Source organism: Chrysemys picta, chromosome 16, assembly GCF_011386835.1.
Source record: "Chrysemys picta bellii isolate R12L10 chromosome 16, ASM1138683v2, whole genome shotgun sequence".
In the NCBI taxonomy this organism is placed as follows: domain Eukaryota; kingdom Metazoa; phylum Chordata; order Testudines; family Emydidae; genus Chrysemys; species Chrysemys picta.
In genome coordinates, this window is record NC_088806.1 from 13834703 (window position 1) to 13852590 (window position 17888).

At 43.9% G+C, this 17888-nt stretch overlaps 1 protein-coding gene across 28 annotated transcripts in view; it reads right to left on the reverse strand.

The window, feature by feature from the left end:
• Positions 1 to 292: 292 nt before the first annotated feature.
• Positions 293 to 17888, reverse strand: part of PKNOX2 (PBX/knotted 1 homeobox 2) — a 658041-nt gene continuing 640445 nt past the window's right edge. For 19 of the 28 annotated variants that reach the window (XM_065570190.1, XM_065570188.1, XM_042851988.2 and 16 more), the window contains 2 exons: positions 13919 to 14097; positions 293 to 4490 (listed from right to left, as the gene is read on the reverse strand). In XM_065570190.1, the coding sequence (XP_065426262.1) occupies positions 4246 to 4490; positions 13919 to 14097 (424 nt within the window). In that variant the 3' untranslated portion in view covers positions 293 to 4245. The remainder of the gene's footprint in view (positions 4491 to 13918; positions 14098 to 17888) is intronic. The other 9 variants (XM_065570191.1, XM_065570189.1, XM_042851995.2 and 6 more) reach the window with 2 other exon arrangements.

The window sequence follows — 17888 nt, forward strand, 5'->3', positions numbered from 1 at the left end:
TTGCGCAGTGAATTGGTGCCTTCTCTGAGACAGAGAGCTCTTGTCTTGAAGTCATTCTCACCAGGTAGTTATGGTGGTAGCTATGATGAATGGCTAAAATTTCAGACATCTTAAACTTTGAGAATTACAGCAATTTTCAATGTTGAAGCCTGCCAAGGGGAATCACGTTCAGAGAACTCATGTCTTGGGGAACACTGGGTCCCCTTCATTGACCTAGATTTCTCTTATCCTTTATTCCTACTCCTTAATCAAGAACATATAAATAAACTCACAATAAGATACAGCTGCAAAATCTCATCTGATAGCACTTTATAATAAATGGACATGAATTAATACTAGATTACAATGAAATTTCTATGAAATTACATATTACATTCACGCCATATCAGTACTGAAAACAGGCCCTTATGCCCATTGCCAGCCCAATAAATTCCCAAGGAATTATCATGGATTCAACCCTTATTGTAGATAATCAAACCTCTCAACTGCTCAAGAGGCAAAAGAAGGAACAAACGAGAAACTGTAGTTCGGGGGCCAGGAAAAATCATTGTTACAGAAAAATAATAATTAAAAATGGGATCAAGCGCTGTCATAAAACATTAAACTCACTGAAACTGTCTCAAAACTCAGTGTGTGTTAAGTAGTTCCATCAAGAATAAGTTGTGTACACAATCCTTAGTGCTGGGCTGATGTTGGGTCTGTGCATATTTAAGTAAGAATATGAACCAGAAAAGAAAAGCTTCCATCCTAGCTGTCAGCTGGTTGGAAATTTTCTGCCAAACCATTTTTTTCATTTGAAAAGGCAGAATTTTCAAAACCAAAATTTTTCACCGAAATGCATCATTCTCAACGGGACGGTTTCTCAGGTCCAGCATGGGATTTCTGGGAAGAGAGAGAGAGAAAGCCAGGCAACAGAGACAGTCTCTCTCTGGTCCAATTAACATTTAATTGTTTCTACAAAGTGGCACAGCTCCAACAGGTGAGAGAGACTGCAGCCATGTCTACACTACAGGTGCTATGGCAGTACGGCTATAACACCAACAGTGACACTTCCTATACCATGGGTCGGCAACCTCTAACCAGGGTAAGCACCCTGGCAGGCCTGGTCAGTTTGTTTACCTGCTACGTCGGCAGGTTCGGCCAATTACGGCTCCCACTGGCCGCGGTTCGCCGTCCCAGGCCAATGGGGGTGGCGGGAAGCTGCGGCCAGCACAAATCTCTGCCTGCGCTGCTTCCCGCAGCCCCCATTGGCCTGGGACGGTGAACTGCGGCCAGTGAGGGTTGCGATTGGCCAAACCTGCTGACGCGGCAGGTAAACAAACTAGCCCGGCCCGCCTGGGTGCTTACGCTGGCAAGCCGTGTGCCAGAGGTTGCAGACCCCTATTCTACACTGATGTAAGGTGCATTCCATCACTGTAAGCAACCCACCTCTCTGAGTGGCAGTAGCTAGGACAATGAAAGAACTCTTTCATCGACCTAGCCGCATCTATCCCAGGAGTTAGATCAGCATACCTATATCGCTCTGGGGTGTGAACTTTTCAAACCCATCAACACCATAGCTATGTTGTCCTAACTTTGAAGTTAGTAGATAAGACCTGGCTCTTTTGCCTGTTGGAAAGGGCATTTCCCTAGGATGTGGAGACACAGGTCCAATCCCTGCTTTGAATTAGAACAGGGCCTGGAATCTGCATCTTCTACCCCACCGCTGAGTATCCTAACCATCAGGCTACTGGCTCTTGAGCGGTTGCTCTCAGGTGTGCAAATCTCAGTTTGCTTGTGTTCTTATATGTCAATTGATTGTGGAATGGAATTCTTCTTTTCTGGCTGCCCTAATTCCACTGGATTTTCAAAGGGGAAATATGATCTGGCATGGAAAGGAAGCAAAACATATTGCTCTATACCACTGATTATAAATAAAGTTTTTTCTTTCTCAAATTTCTATTAAACCGTTCACTAACAGCTCATTGTAGGGAGGAATACAGTCATTTCAGGAAGCCCTTCCTCAGTCTCAGTTACTGACTGCTCCTCAAAGAATTTGGAGGGCCCCAGTTGTTTTGCTAAAGGTCATTATCAGCCTGCACAACAATGCCAGCCAAGGGGTGAGGGATAGCTCAGTGGTTTGAGCATTGGCCTGCTAAACCCAGGGTTGTAAGCTCAATCCTTGAGGGGGCTACTTAGAGATCTAGGGCAAAAATCTATCTTGGGGCTTGGTCCTGCTTTGAACAGGGGGTTAGACTAGATGTCCTCCTGAGGTCCCTTCCAACCCTGATATTCTATGATTCCAAGGCTTGTCACTGAAATTGTTCTCCTACAAATGGACTGAAAGTTCATTCAATGAAATTTTATGGACAACACAACCATATTCAGTTCTACCATTCAGTGAGTGGAGAGAGGAGGAGATTGAATGCAAGTGATGTTTTGGGGTGAAATCTCTTTCTATCAAGGAGAGTTTATTTCCTTCCTACTGTGTGAATACAAGAGGGCCTTTGTTGCCATTTCTGTGATTATATCCATAATCTGATTCTTATTTGTTTACTACATTTGTATATATGTTAGTCAGGTCAGCAAATGTTTCTGATCTCAGGAAAGTCTTGTCTGTGATTAGTTTTGCCAGTGCTTCATGAAATGTCTTCTTCCTCATTCAGTGAAGAAAACTTTTATGGCTCTGATCCCATCCTACTGCTACTAAACATGCCTAAGGCTATGTTGACACTGCAGCAGGGAGTGTACTTCCCAGTGTGGCTAGACAGATACTTGTTAGCTCTGCTCAAATAACAGTGTAACTGGGGCAGCACAGGTGGCAGCTTGGGCTCGCCACCTGAGTGTGTGCCAAGCGGGTTTGGGTGGGTGCGTACTCAGGTGCCTAGACTGAGTCACTATCCCTGCTACCACAGCTACACTGCTATTTTTAGCACACTAACTTGAGCAGAGCTAACACTCCTTCAGTGTAGACATCGCCTAAATGAGCATCTTATTTCAAGACGGCTTTTCATCAATCTCTCGGCAGAATGCTTTACATGAGAGGGATAGTTGGTGGGGATTCCAGATGAGAGGTGGAAGTAATACAAGGGACATTTTTATATTTCACCATCTGGATAGCATCTTCAGCTAGCTCAAAAAAACTTTTCCCAGTTCAGAAATCCACGAAGTCTTAAAACCAGGAGATCAAATAGAGATGGCTTGCATTGTAGCATAGCAGAATCTGAGACTGCTTTCAGCATTCTGAAATCTGATTACGTTTCAGATGAACAAGGCAAATTTAGCATTTTGTATTTATATTTCATTAAAACATAAGAATGCCCAATTATTTCTTGATCGGTTTCTGAATATTTGTGATCTTCTAAACATTGAATGGTACCTAGATGGCATCACTTGAGGACATTCTTGGTCATGTGACATTGCACCTATAGAAATTTCACTAACTGTATCACAAGCAGACCATTAAATTAAAAGTTTTCTAAGTTTTACAAAGGCTGCTCAGCTCACAGTCTGGTGCCCCATCACCAGACCGATTTACATCAATATGTGTGTGTCCCCTCTGTACTTCCTGGGGTTTGTCACTCTGTATAGGAAGAGATGGTAGTCTGGAAGAGTTGACATTCATTTAATCAGCACTAATCAGGAATCTAAATGGATCCAGCACTAAAGTCTTTCAATGTTCAGTTTTAAATTCTGACAATTGGCAAACTCTGATTTCCCTACATTTAGATATTTATAATCATTACAATCTTTCACTTAAAAAAAGCATCAATCCTTTTGTATCTATAAATCTTTCATAAAAGCAGTGAAAATGAAAACAGACCGGCCTCTCACCTGCATGTCAAAAAAAAGGCATTGCATGATAACATCCATCAAAGAATCAGTCATACAGAAAACAGCTTGCCCTAAAAACACTTTTGTTCTTATCAAAAACAACAACAACAACACAAAAAAAAACAAAAAAACTGGCCACAATATGTGCCTTGTAAACATGTGTCCTTCACTTAAATAATTACCCTGCACATTCTACTGGTCTCTTAAATGTGCACTCCGGTCCACCGCTGCAGTGTATTGCAGGCAAGCAGGACACTTTGTAAGGGTATCATTACTTGATTTTGTCATACATAATTTTTAAAGCGATGTGGGGGGCTTGTATGTCAAAGATCAGGGTTCCTCTAAAATTCCTCGGGCTGCTGATTTAGGTAGGCAAACATCTTTCCAGGAGGCATCTGCTCTACCGTAAATCAGGGAACCTTCAATTCTTTGCTACTCCAGTGAGTCACTGTGCTCCAAGCCAAGGTCATTGACATTCGTTGTCTGGAGCTCATCGTTATCTTCCTCCAGTTCTTCTTCTTCTTCTTCCTCCATTTCATCCTCCTCCTCATCTTCTGTTCCATCAAGTGAATCGTCATGAGCTGCCATCATGGCTTGCTGCATAGCAATGGTAGCATTATCGGAAGACAGGGACTGCAGATTGTCCATAATTAAGGAGCCTAAAATAAAAACGACACCTGATATAAAGAATTACATTTGCAAGTTTACTTTGCTGGGGCAACAATGCCATCTGACATCACGTTGCTTTACCCCCGACTGCTGACTTGCTGTGGAGAGCTCCACATTGGTTGGCATTTGCCGTACCTCCCATTCAATATGAGATGCGACAATCAAACCTTCTCTTTAACCTAATGCATTTTCAGTCAGAATCACAGAATTACACATCAATTTTTCAGGTAAAACAACACAGCATCTGAATTTTCAGTAATAAGTTTGAATCTGACATATTAAGCGTGGACAATAAAACTATCAATGCATGGAAGTTTTATCTGAGAATCTAAGGGCTGGTCCACACTAACCCCCCAGTTCGAACTAAGATACGCAACTTCAGCTATGTGAATAATGTAGCTGAAGTCGAAGCATCTTAGTTCGAACTACAAGGTACTTACCGCGGGTCCACACGCGGCAGGCAGGCTTCCCTGTCGACTCCGCGTACTCCTCTCGTGGAGCAGGAGTACCGGTGTCGACGGCGAGCACTTCCGGGATCGATTTATCGCGTCTAGACAAGACGCAATAAATCGATCCCAGAAGATCAATTGCTTACCACCGAACCCGGAGGGAAGTATAGATGTACCCTAACAGAGCTTTAAAAAGGTGAGTATTATTATTACTATTATCCATACTGTACAGATGGGAAAACTGAGGCACAGAGGTCACAGTGTTCAAACTTATATGCATACATGTTGAAGCTGAAGTTTCACAATTCTGGAGGTTTTATGCTTAGTGGATTAATTTGCATATTTTATTACTATGCATCACCTTATTTACATACATGATATAAAATGTCCTAATGACCAGAACATGAGCCTGGTAAAACTGAAGCCTGGAAGGAACTTTGGGAACATAGGAACGTCTGGTGGACAGGTGACTCTAACTGTTTCTTGAGGCTTTGGCCCTTGCTGCTCCTTGTCCAAGGACTGGACAGGAGGGCTGTGATTGGGTTTCTAGCCCTTGATGGTGGCTGCTACTTCCCTGGTCTGGGAGGGGGATCAGGCTGCTTCCTGCCATCAGCTGGGAGGTGCTCTGGCTAGGCTGCCAAATGTCTAACTCGCTGTTCATTGCCTGATTGGGACATGCTGCTCTTGCTGCCAATCCCTGGTTCCAGCTCAAAGATGCCTCTGGCCAGGGAGAAATGACTCTAGTGTCACTCTAGCCATACCTCCAAGTCTTACCATGGAGATCCCCCCTAGAGCCACTCTTTCCATGGAGATGAAGCCGAGAGCATCTCTGCAGTTCTCAAGGAGATTTAAGGTCCTCCAAAGGAGCACCTCAGAAGGCAGCTGTAAACAGGAGCCTTCTGGCTAAATCAAGAGTCTTAACAGGTTTGTGTGCACCTGGCATCTGATGGTGCTGCCAAATCTCACAAATTTAGCATGAGTCTTTCAAGATTTGATGTCATGCTTGAAGCCCCTTCTGCTGGAGTCATATCAATATGTGAGAATCAAAGTTTTCATTCAAATAAAAAGATTCTAGCCTTCACGGTTGTGGAGAAAAACCCGACAATGTGACCCAAGAGCACTCAAAAGGCTCAGGAACCAGGAGGCAACTAAAAAGACCCTGACTTTTTGTTTGTTTGTTTGTTGGTTTCAAATGTCCTGATTTTTAGCCAATCTCATGATTCTGGGGGGCCTGATTTGTGATTTTTGAATGCTTAGGTTGATGATACGGCATTGGGCACCTCCAGCCCAAGAGACAATTGGGTGGGAGGGATAGCTCAGTGGTTTGAGCATTGGCCTGCTAAACCCAGGATTGTGAGTTCAATCCTTGAGGGGGCCACTTGGGGATTTGGGGGCAAAATCAGTACTTGGTCCTGCTAGTGAAAGCAGGGGGCTGGACTCGATGACCTTTCAAGGTTCCTTACAGCTCTAGGAGATGGGATATCTCCATTAACTTCTAAAAAAAAGACAAGTCAAGGTTTTATGGGGTGCTGGTACCATAGCGCCCACTGACTATGATGCTGTGGAGTGCTAGCTGAACACAAGCACTCAGGGACCTGTGTATGGTTGCTTGAGTATGTCAGGCATTTCAGAGTCTATTCCCAGAAAAGCTATGCACTCCCGTCACCAACCTGCTTCTTCTTTACACTTTGCTAATGTTGCTCTTTTAAGCAACACTGTACAGTTGTTATTATTATACGTATTTCTAACTGCCCACCATGTCAATATCTGGAACACACTTTACCTTGGTTACCACCAACCGAAATGAGCCAGAGCCTCAACTGGTGTAAATCAGTAGAGCTCCACCGAAGTCAACAGACCTGCACCAATTGACACCAGCTAAGGATCTGGCCCAATATCATCCCCAAAACCACCGGGAAAACACTGACCAAACATCTCTAAGACTAGGGATGCACAAATCGCAATCTGTGTTACTAGAGCAGAACAGGGCACTAAGTACATTTACACCTGGTACAATATTGGGAGGAGTTGCAAACACCTGTGAGGATAAAAGAATCAAAAAGTGATAAAAAAAAAAGATGGAGACGTGAGCTTAAAATAATTAAAACAGACTCGTCTTGGAAAAATGCATCCAATACAGCTGGGGAAACTAACCAGAAACACAGAGAACAAGACAGGCTACTGCCAGTGAGTTGCAATAGTAAAATAGTTGTGCTGAAAATGGAGGCCTGAATAGAAATAGAAGAAAGGATATCTCCATTATTTCTATCTCCTAGAACTGGAAGGGACCTTGAAAGGTCATTGAGTCCAGCCCCCTGCCTTCACTAGCAGGGACCAAGTACTGATTGTGCCCCCAGATCCCTAAGTGGCCCCCTCAAGGATTGAACTCACACCCCTGGGTTTAGTAGGCCAATGCTCAAACCACTGAGCTATCCCTCCCCCCAATCTTGCCATTTGCTCCACTTGAATGCAGACAATTCTGGAACTGGTTCCCTGAAGCCCAGCCCAGGGTCAAAACTCTGATCTGCTTCCAAGTTCCTAAGAGAGAAGGGGAAACCCACTGTACAGATGGATGGACATTAAGGGTCTAGAGAATGACTTGCAGGAATAGCACGAATACGCTGCAATTTATAAGAGACAGGCTAACAGACTGGAAATATCTACAAGATATTAACACTAAGGAGGCAGAGAACTTACTTAGTGATATACAAGAGATTTAACTAGGATAAACTGGATGAAATTAAGACAGGGAAAATTTAGGTTCAACATCAGGCAATCCTTGTCAGCGAGATGCATTCGGTATGGAACAGTTTCTGAACACAAATGGACCAGGCCCCATTGCTTGGGACATTTAAAATCAGGCTGGATGGAATACAGGGAAATACCTTGTAAGGAACAACCCTGTCTTGCAACCCATCCTTGAGATGTGCACTGGATGACCTAACATGTCCTTTCTACTTCTAGCTTGTATGACTGTATGATTGCAATGCAGCCTGCAGTCAGTGGGGAGCCTAAACAGAAAATGATGAACCTACAGGCTGCTCTAAAAGTGGGGACCTACAGCCAGAGGGGCTGGATTTCAGACTTAAGATGCTCCTGTGAGCATCACCGTTCGTTCTGCTAGCCAAAATGTACCTTCTGAGCACAGTTGTCATGGTGGGACATCAGGGGAGTAGTCGCTGAGATAACTGGGGCCTAGACCAGGGCAGGTTTGCAAAAAAGGGTCCAGAAGGCAAAGGAAGTATGGCAGCATCCCTCGGTTTTGGGAAAAGGGAGGCTAACCTCTCCAGTACTTCCACCTCTAAGCCTTCAAAACTCATTTGTAAGGCCCTTCAAAAATCCATGAGAGTGGTTTAAAAATCAGGAGTTTTTCAAGCTTTCATGTTTTCAAGCTTTTCTCCACAACCACGATTAACTTAAAAATAAAAGGTGGGGAGAGAATGCTGAGATTCTCATCTAAGCACATGCCTCCATGAGCTGCGGCTTTAAGAAAAACACCTAATACTGTGAGACTCACAATAAAATCATGGGAGCTCCAAGAGCTATTACGCCTCTCTGCTTTTCCTTCATCTTCTCTCTGTTTCTCACTTTCATTTCACATTATTGCACTTGTGCGTATTTTTCTCCCTATTTTGTAAATGTCTCTGCATCTAATCCTCCCCTTTTCCCAAATGCTCCTTCTCATCTGGAGAGTTATGACTTTTAATACATTGGCAGCTGACCTCAGTGTTTGCTGCTCTTCTCTTAAGCTAAGTAATGAGTAATGTAACAACCCCACCCCCCAAAAATCTCATTAACACACACACAGAAGAGTCTTGCAAATCATGTTGTAAAATCTCTGGCTGTTTGAATTATTCATTGTTTAATCTGTTTTCAGAACTTTAAAATGTGTAATATTGGGAAAGTGCAGGATAAGAAACTATTTAAGAAAAGCAGTTAACACAACTGGGACATTCTATATGTTGGGGGAGCATCCTGGAACCCCCATATTCCTCATTTATATATAATTGCGATATTGCAGATAAAGCAGGCCATGTGAGGTATCAGGGGAAAGGTTATGATCTGCTGAAAGTCACTGTTCTATCTAAATATATATATCATTAATGCATATGAAGTTATGAGAATGGTGTTGTATTGTTATCACTAAAATATGCTGTGGGTTTTGGAGGCGCCCAGATACTAGCTCTCCAGAGACAATGACAAGGGAGGTAACCAACACCCAGGTGGGTGCTGAACAGACATCACCAGCCATTGTCCAGCAGAGGAGCTACAATTCAATGACCACACCTGCATGAGGCCACACCAGGGGAATTGCTCAACCTTGCTTGTCTGGGGACTCAGCAATGCCCACCAGACATGCCTGGACTTGTGTTCTCCAAGCACATGGGACAGAACACAGGGGCTCTATGCTTGGCCTTTCTCCTTCCCCTACCTATGCTGCAAGCAACAAGGACACTCAGAAGACTGAAGACTCCAACAGAGGAGACTGGCCCAGGTCTCAAGGGTGAAACCCGTGTACTATAAACTGCAATATCCAGTGCTTAATCTAGATGTCGCACAGACTAATAGGGTACAGAGTTTAGACTGCATGCTTATATTTTGTTTTATTTTGGTAACTAACTGACTTTTTGCCTATCACTTATAAATCACTTAAAATCTATCTTTTGTAGTTAATAAATTTGTTTAAATGTTGATCTTTACCAGTGAGTTTTCTTGGAGCGTTTGGTAAACCTGCTCAGATTTACAAAGGCTGGCGTATATCCACTTTCCATTGATGAAGCGGTGAACCAATTAATAAATTTGCACTGCTCGTCTTGAGCAATGTAAGATGGTATATTCCTGAGGTGCAAGGCTAGGAGCTGGGGGGATTTGGCTGGTGCCTTTCTCTGTGTGATTTATGAGTGGCTCTGGGAGCAGTCATGCAATATAGCTGGGTGTGGGGCTCCACATGTGATTGTACTGAGTGATATCAGCACCTGGAGGTGTTTTCTGCTTGTCACTAGCAAAGCATTGTGAGAGACAGCCCAGGCTGGAGAGCAGTCCCACGATCCCAGGCTGCACCCCGGGGATCCTGTCACAACAACATCTGCTTGAATTATTTATAGCAGCAGCTTCCGAGAGCAGGGGTAATGCAATCTGTATATATGTGATATAAGTGAAGTTTAGAGGCAGCGCTGCCTACAGCAGCTCAGAAACAGATTTTAGTCTAATAGTGACAAGAAATTTTAAAAGGTAAATTTTCTTGTTTTTATTCAGTTGAAAAGTCAACGATTTTATGCAGCTTATGTCCCTATATGAATTCTCAGTGACTCTCTGACTCTAATCTAGGACTGTCAACTTCATGACTTGGCCAATTCTGAAGATATTGCAAGATTATTTTTTAAATATTCCTGTCATTATAACAGTCATTAGGAAAGCACTCTGCAGCAGTACATGAAGACTCAAAGGGAATGTCATGAACCTAGTGAGAACCAGATTTATGTTCCATTCATTCATGAGTTTAAGAATTGGTGGATACAAACTTCTTTTTTTAAACAAGAAATGGTCTAGTTCAACCACATTCGCAGTTGGGATCCCTCTTCTCCAGTGAGGCACCGAAGCCAAGTTGGCCCTTTCTTATGAAAAAGCCGAATCTGGATTTTAAAATGGTCAGTCATGCCACAACCCATCTTAAATTGCTCCAACGGTTCATTACTCTCACTGTTAAAAAATTTACACCTTATTTACAGGCTAAATTTGTTTAGCTTCAAATTCTACTCATTGGATATGTTGTACCTTTTTCTGCTAGACTGAAGCACCCATTATTAAATATGTCCCCCTCATGTAGGTCCTTACAGACTGTGATCAAGTCATCCTTTAACCTTCTCTTTGTTAAGGTAAATAGATTAAGCGACTTGATCCTTTAATCATTCTTGCGGTTCTTCTCTGAAACCTCTCCAATTTATCAACAGCCTCCTTGAACTGTGGACAACAAAACTGGACACAATATTCCAGCAGCAGTCGCATCAGTGCCAGATACAGAGGTAAAATAAACTCTCTACTGCTCGAGATTCCCGTTTATGCATCCCAGGATCGCATTAGCCCTTTTGGCCACAGTATCACATGAGGAGCTCATGTTCACCTCCAAATCTTGTTCAGAGTCATTGCTTCCCGGGATAGAGTTCCCCTGTCTGTAAGTATGGCCTATATTCTTCGTTATGAGATGTATATCTATTTATATTTAGCTGTATTAAAATGCATATTTGCTTGTGCAAGCGATCCAGATGACTGTATCAGTGAACTGTCCTCTTCTTTATTTAACTCACCCCCAAATTTTGGGTCATCTGCAAACTTTATCAGTGATGATTTTATTGTTTCTTCCAGGCCACTGACAATCCCCCGTGGAACCCCATTGGAAATACTCCTGCTTGATCGTGATTGCCTGTTTACTAATTACATTTCAGACCTATCAGCTAGCCAGCTTTGAATCCATTTACTGTGTGCCATTTTAATTTTAATATTGATTTTCTATAAGTCTTGGAACATTAGGGACCTGCAATACCTGGGTCATCCCATTTACCCTTTTAAAAAAATAGTTCTAATAAGGGGCATTGTGCCTTCTAAGAGGCATTGTGGCTAAGTGAATGGGATTTGAGTCTCCCTTATTAGAACCTTCCATATCTTTGTCCTTGGCACTGATATCTAAAAATGGGGTTATTCGTCACACTGTTTCAGTCTGCCTCTGGTGGCTGGTTCACAGAGACCAGCAACCTTCTCCTGATCAGGGCTGGCTCTAGTGTTTTTGCTGCCCCAAGCAGAAAGACAAAAAAAAAAAAAGCCGCGATCGCGATCGGCGGCAGCTGTACCACCGCTTCATTCTACAGCGGTAATTTGGCGACGGGTTCTTTGCTCCGAGAGGGAGTGACGGCCCCGCTGTCGAATTGCCGCCGAACAGCCAGACGTGCCATCCCCCTCTTCATTGGCCGCCCCAGACACCTGCTTGCTACGCTGGTGCCTGGAGCCGGCCCTGCTCCTGATACCAGCTAACGTAGCTCAAGTTGTGAAAGCCTGTGCTGGAAATGCGGGTTCAGATGTTGCTGATGCATAATGAGGGTACTTACAGATGCACACAATAGAATTATTTTCCTCTTTTTAAAAAACACTGGAAATTACCCTGGAAAAAGTGTCCAAATAACATAATTAAAACTGCAAAGTCAAGCACTTAAAAGTTAAGAAATACCAGAGTTAAGATTGCATTCCATCCCTGGTGCCTATATATTATGATACAGTCTTTAATTACATGATCACGGGACTCTACCTTATTCAGCGCATAGGATGGATGGTGCTCAGATATTGCATCTGGGCTGTGTAGGGAATGAGGCAGTTCTGTAGGACCCCTACCTTATTTTTTCTAAAGTTGAAAGGCATGTAGAGAATGAGAAGGGGGACCACAGGAAGAGGAATGGATGATTTTGTGATTCAGGCTGTAGCTGTCAGAAGATTGGAATCCTTTCTCCAGCTCTGCTTCAGAGTTCCTGTGTGATGCGGGGCAAGTTATGTTAATCCACATTTCTCTAGATGGCCACTAATTGTGTGTTCCTTACCCACCTGGGTCCAACAGTAAGACACCTGGGACTGGGACTAGAAGTGTTGAGTGCTCACAACTGCAACTAAAGTCACTGGGAGTTGTGGATGCTCAGTCCTGCTAGCAGTAATAGATTGTGGGCTGAAGGAATGAACACGGGACTGGAAGTCAGGTAGTCCTGAAATCTGTCTTTGATAAATCACTTCATCTCAGTTTTCCCATCTGTAAAATGGGGCAAATAATACACTCATAACTTCAATGGAGTTGTGAAGATACATTCAATATTGGTTGAGAGTTTCAGATATCACAATGATGAGCACCATAGAAAAGCCCAACAGGAAATTAATCATTTAATATTTGGTGCAGGGTTTGGATGGAGGCACTAGATAAGGCAGGGGCCACACATGGGATGGTGAGAATGAAAGGAAATACTGAATAGCTGGCTCATTCCCTGAGCACGGTCCTTTCTCTGTACTGAATGAGGCAGGGTCCTGTGGAAAAAGAGTATGTGATCATGTAATTAAAGACTATCATATTACATATGCACCGGCAACCTCAATGCTGACACTTCCAGTTCAGGGCTTACTTTATAATACACTATCCTGTTGGTTGTTTTCCTGTTACATCCCCAGCATCTCAGCTCTACCCTGTGTGAATTCATCACCTTAAAATTTGTCTCTGGTGCATTTTAAAAATTAGTAACCTGTTTGCTACTTAAGGGAGCCAGAGTACTGAGGCAACTAGATCTATTGGATGGGGTACTACACTTGGAGTAAGAAGTTGTGGCTGCTATCCCTGGCTCCCTTTGTATAATCCTGGGCAATCTGCTTCCATTCTCTTTCCTCTCCCACTCTTGTCTATTTAGATTGCAAGCTCTTTGGAGCAGAGAGCATCTCTCACGGTATCTTTGTTAGCGCCTAGCACAATGGGGCCCAATCTAACCTGAGAACTCTTGGTGCTACTTCAATAGAAATAATAGCTAATATTTGTTGCAACTTAATGCTGGTGTCAGGCAGACTTTACTAAAAAATTGTAATAAGGAAGTGGTCTCAGAGCTAATGCCTACAACAATAGGCAAATTAGTAAACTGAGGATAATTACATTTTTAATTTTCAATAGTTCTCCAGTAGAGTTTTCCAGCCAGGAGGGGCATGACTAACTAGTATGTGGTGACCTGGAGTCTCCTCAGTCTATGCAGAAGTACAGTGAGAGAAACTGGATAAAATTCAAGAAAGAAAACCTCGCACTTCTCTCCAGAACTGGCATTACCCCATAGAAACGGAAAGCAAAGAGTGTGAATGTACCGCATGCTTGTTCACAGACAAACATCCTTAATTCCTGACATTAAGTACAATAACCAAGGCAGATGTGCTCTACAGCCTTCCCTAGCGAATCCCATGCCATGTCCCTGCCCCATTCTTACCGTCAGGATTGGTTGTAGGATTGACTCCTTGTTGCTGCAGCACTCCAGCTGCAATAGAGTTGGGCCAGAATCTTTGAGTAGGACGGTGCTGGGATTTGATCTTCTTGGCTTTGGGGGCTGGATCTGGATTGCTCGCGTCAAGCATGGGCTGCAGAATGCGCCGTCGGGCATTGATAAACCTTCCCACGGGGAAAAATAGGAAGTTACTTGCATTGTTGAAGGTTCAGAATTATTACAAGGTTTTAGAATAATTAGCTTCTTTCACTTATTCACTATGGGTAACATGTTCAAACGCATCTGGGTGACTTAGAAGACTAAGTTCCATTGACTTTCAATGAGACTTAGCTGCCTAAGGACCGGAGTTGTAAAAAATTTTAGGCATTGATCAGCCTAATGTGGCCCCCGCCTAGTGCAATGTTTAGCCCTAAGTTAGGCAGCTAAGTTTCACCCAAACTCCATATGGTGTGCCTGGGGATAGTTAAGAGCCGAAGAGAGAGATTTTCAGACACTGGCCAGCTGAGTGGGAAGTGCCCTACATTAGCCAAGAGTAAAATGCCCAGGAGAAGGGTGGGGAGAGCAGAGAGCTGTAGGTGCATAAGCGGCTCACCTGGTGCACCTGGCTGATGGTCCAGAGACAGATATCACCCTCTGCTTGGGATTCTCAGCTGCAAACCCTCTTGGAGTTAGACCCCTAAGACAGGTCATCTGATTAGGTAGCCTGTGCACTCTCTGGCTATGTCTCCACTGCTCCATTGTGTGGACTAAGGGTGTGTGAATTGCAGAGCACACCGAAGTGTTGTGCTCCCACTGCCCTGTGTGGACACTCTAGTGCAAACTAAAAGTTACTTTGTGTTAACGTAGTCCTCTTTCAAACAGGACTATGTTAATGTGAACTAGGTGCCTTTTCATTAGCTGTTAGACAGACACACTTCGGTGCATGCTGCAATTCACACCCCTGTAGTCCATCCTGCAGCAATGCAGAGAAGCCCTCTGTCTCCTGGTCATAATCAATACCTCTCACATTGTTCAGGCACCTAAATCCCTTTAAAAATCTGGCTCTAAGTGCCCAAGTCACTTTTGAAAAGGAAACTTGGCTCCTAACCTGCTTAGGGCTTGTCTACATAGAGAAGTTACTATGAAGTAAGCTAGGATGGGATTTTAAAGCGCAATAGCTGTTCTGCATTAATTTCCCATGTGGACACTCTCATCCCACACCAGGAGTACCTTTTTCTGCTTAGTCCACTTCCAAAGTAGTGAAAGCTAAACCAGACAAAGGCAATGCAGAATAAGAGTGTCCACAATGGGACTTAGTGCAGAATAGTTGTTCGGCATTTGCTACTCCATTATAGCTATTCTGAACTATTTGCCTATGTAGACAAGCCCTTAGGTGCTTTTCAAAATGTTAAACTATTTCACAAGTAAGTACTTCGTTATAACTACTAGCAATGTGCTGACTATTATCCTCTGTAGAAAAATAAAACACTAATTATTGCATTATGTATATTTTCACCAGCAGGGGGCACTGGGTGATTGCAAATGTATACCAGCTACTGTGGCTAGAGTTTACATGATGTTACCAGGCATCAGTCAGTACAGGCCCTTGGTAGACTTAATCATTACTATAAGTAAATGTTATCATTCTATATTTAATCATTCTACTGCTCAGTTTAGTCTGGCATTATTGTGTCCGGCTAATGAAACAGCAGCAGAATGAAATGACAGAAGTAACAATAAACAGGGACGGCTCCAGGCACCAGCCCACCAAGCTTGTGCTTGGGGTGGCACCTGGAGGGGGGCGGCGCGGTGCTCCAGCGCCGGCCGCCGGGGAGAGTGGGGCCACGGCTGGGGTTCACCGCCCTCCCCCCAGCGCTCTGGCTGCCGGGGACAGCGGAGCCCCGGCCGGGGCTCGCCGCCCTCCCCCCGGGGCTCCGGCCGCCCTCCCCTGCCGCGCTGGGGGGGGGGAGGCGGCCGGAGGCTTTTTTGCCTGGGGTGGCAAAAAAGCCAGAGCCGGCCCTGACAATAAAACATAGTCCTGGCTGATGATGACCCCACGTAATGATAGTAGCCTTCAACTACCTGAAAGGCGGTTCCAAAGAGGATGAAGTTCAGCTGTTCTCAGTGGTGGCAGGTGACAGAACAAGGAGCAATGATCTCAAGTTGCAGTGGGGGAGGTCTAGGTTGGATATTAGGAAAAACTATTTCACTAGGTGGGTGGTGAAGCACTGGAATGGGTTACCTAGGGAGGTGGTGGAATCTCCATCCTTAGAGGTTTTTAAGGCCCAGCTTGACAAAGCCCTGGCTGGGATGATTTAGTTGGGGATTGGTCCTGCTTTGAGCGGGGGTTGGACTAGATGACCTCCTGAGGTCCCTTCCAACCCTGATATTCTATGATTCTATGATAAACAGTAAAGTACTCCCCAGGCAATGCTCCATATGATTACCCTGCTCCTCAGTCCATACATACTACACTCAATTCTTCAAACAGTGCAATACTCTCTGGATAAACAATCCCATAGTCCTAAATAATTCTACAGCTATTGATTTGTCTATATCTTTCTAGTTTGCCTGCCACTACGACATTTAGGCACAATAGCCCAAGGGCCAGATTTTTAAAGGTATTTAGGTGTCTAATCCTAGTGGGATTTTCAAAAATGCTACGAACTCAGCTCCAAGCTCCCCTCAGTATGGGCAGCTCCAGGCAGAGTTTTTGGCTCTGGGTTCTCGGGCACAGATACTGTCTGGTTCCATTTCAACATTTCTACAGAGCAGGGCCCAGTGGGAGCTTGGGGTTAGGTGTGTACATGTTTTGAAAATCAAAAGCTCCCATTGATTTCTTTTGATTGATTGGTTGCCTTTGAAAATCCCACTAAGTGTGTCTGCATCATTAGACCCCTAAATACCTTTATAAATCTGGCCCTCAGGCTTCCAAGTCACGTGGGCACTTTCAAAAAGCCTTTTCCAGGAATTAAAAGTTTCACTCAGGGCTCAATTCATCCCTGATATAACTTCATGGACATCACAAACTTACACCAGCAGCAAACGTGGCCCAAGAAATGGAAATGAGGTAAGTGACACGGAAGAGAGACAAGGTTGGTAAGGGAGTATCTTTTATTGGACCAGCTTCTGTTTAAGTTAGTTTTATAAAGAGTATGAGTCCAGTTCTGCTTTAACACTAGTGTAAAGCTGGATTAACGGCAGCACAACTGGTGGAATTGCTGTGGATGAACAAACTGGATGGTAAAACTGATCTCAGAATGTGTCAGTGTCACAGCAGTGCAACTTGCACCGATGTGGTAATTTGCTGGAACTAAATTCAGCCCCTAGTATGAATGGGTACAATCTCTAGTGAAGTCAATGGGAGCTGGCCCTGGAAGTATTGTGTTTGTGTTTGGCTACACCCTCCTTTTCGCTGCTTTCTCTGTTACACTGCCGTCAGCCCCCAGCATGTAACTGGCTCACTTTGCATACATACTGAATGGAGGAGCTGTGAAAGTTATGCTACTTTATGAGCAGTAAATAATTGAGAAGCCTGATTCTGGCAGAGGTCTGCTGTGTTTATATTACCATTTCTGTTACCATTAAATGCAGCCCAGAGACATCGCCATGGCCAGACTGCATTTGCCTGAACTGGATCAAAAGTGTTTTCTGGTTCTCCCGTGTTTCTCAGTTTGGCTCTGCTCTCTCCTGGTGTTTTATTAGTAAATGGCATCTTCGGGGGTCAAATCCTGGCCCTCGTGAAGTCAATGGAAGTTTTGCCACAGACTTCAGTGGGGCCAGACTTTGGCCCAGAAGAATTTCTAAAACTATGATATCTTCTGGCTACACTATGACATCCAATGTGTTATTTTTATTTCATTGTTGTCATGTTTGTTGACAGCATTACATGGAATGAGACTGAGGCTATGTCTACGCTGCAGGCCTGGGGTAAGATTCCTCTGCTAATGTACGCCTACACACACTAACTTACACT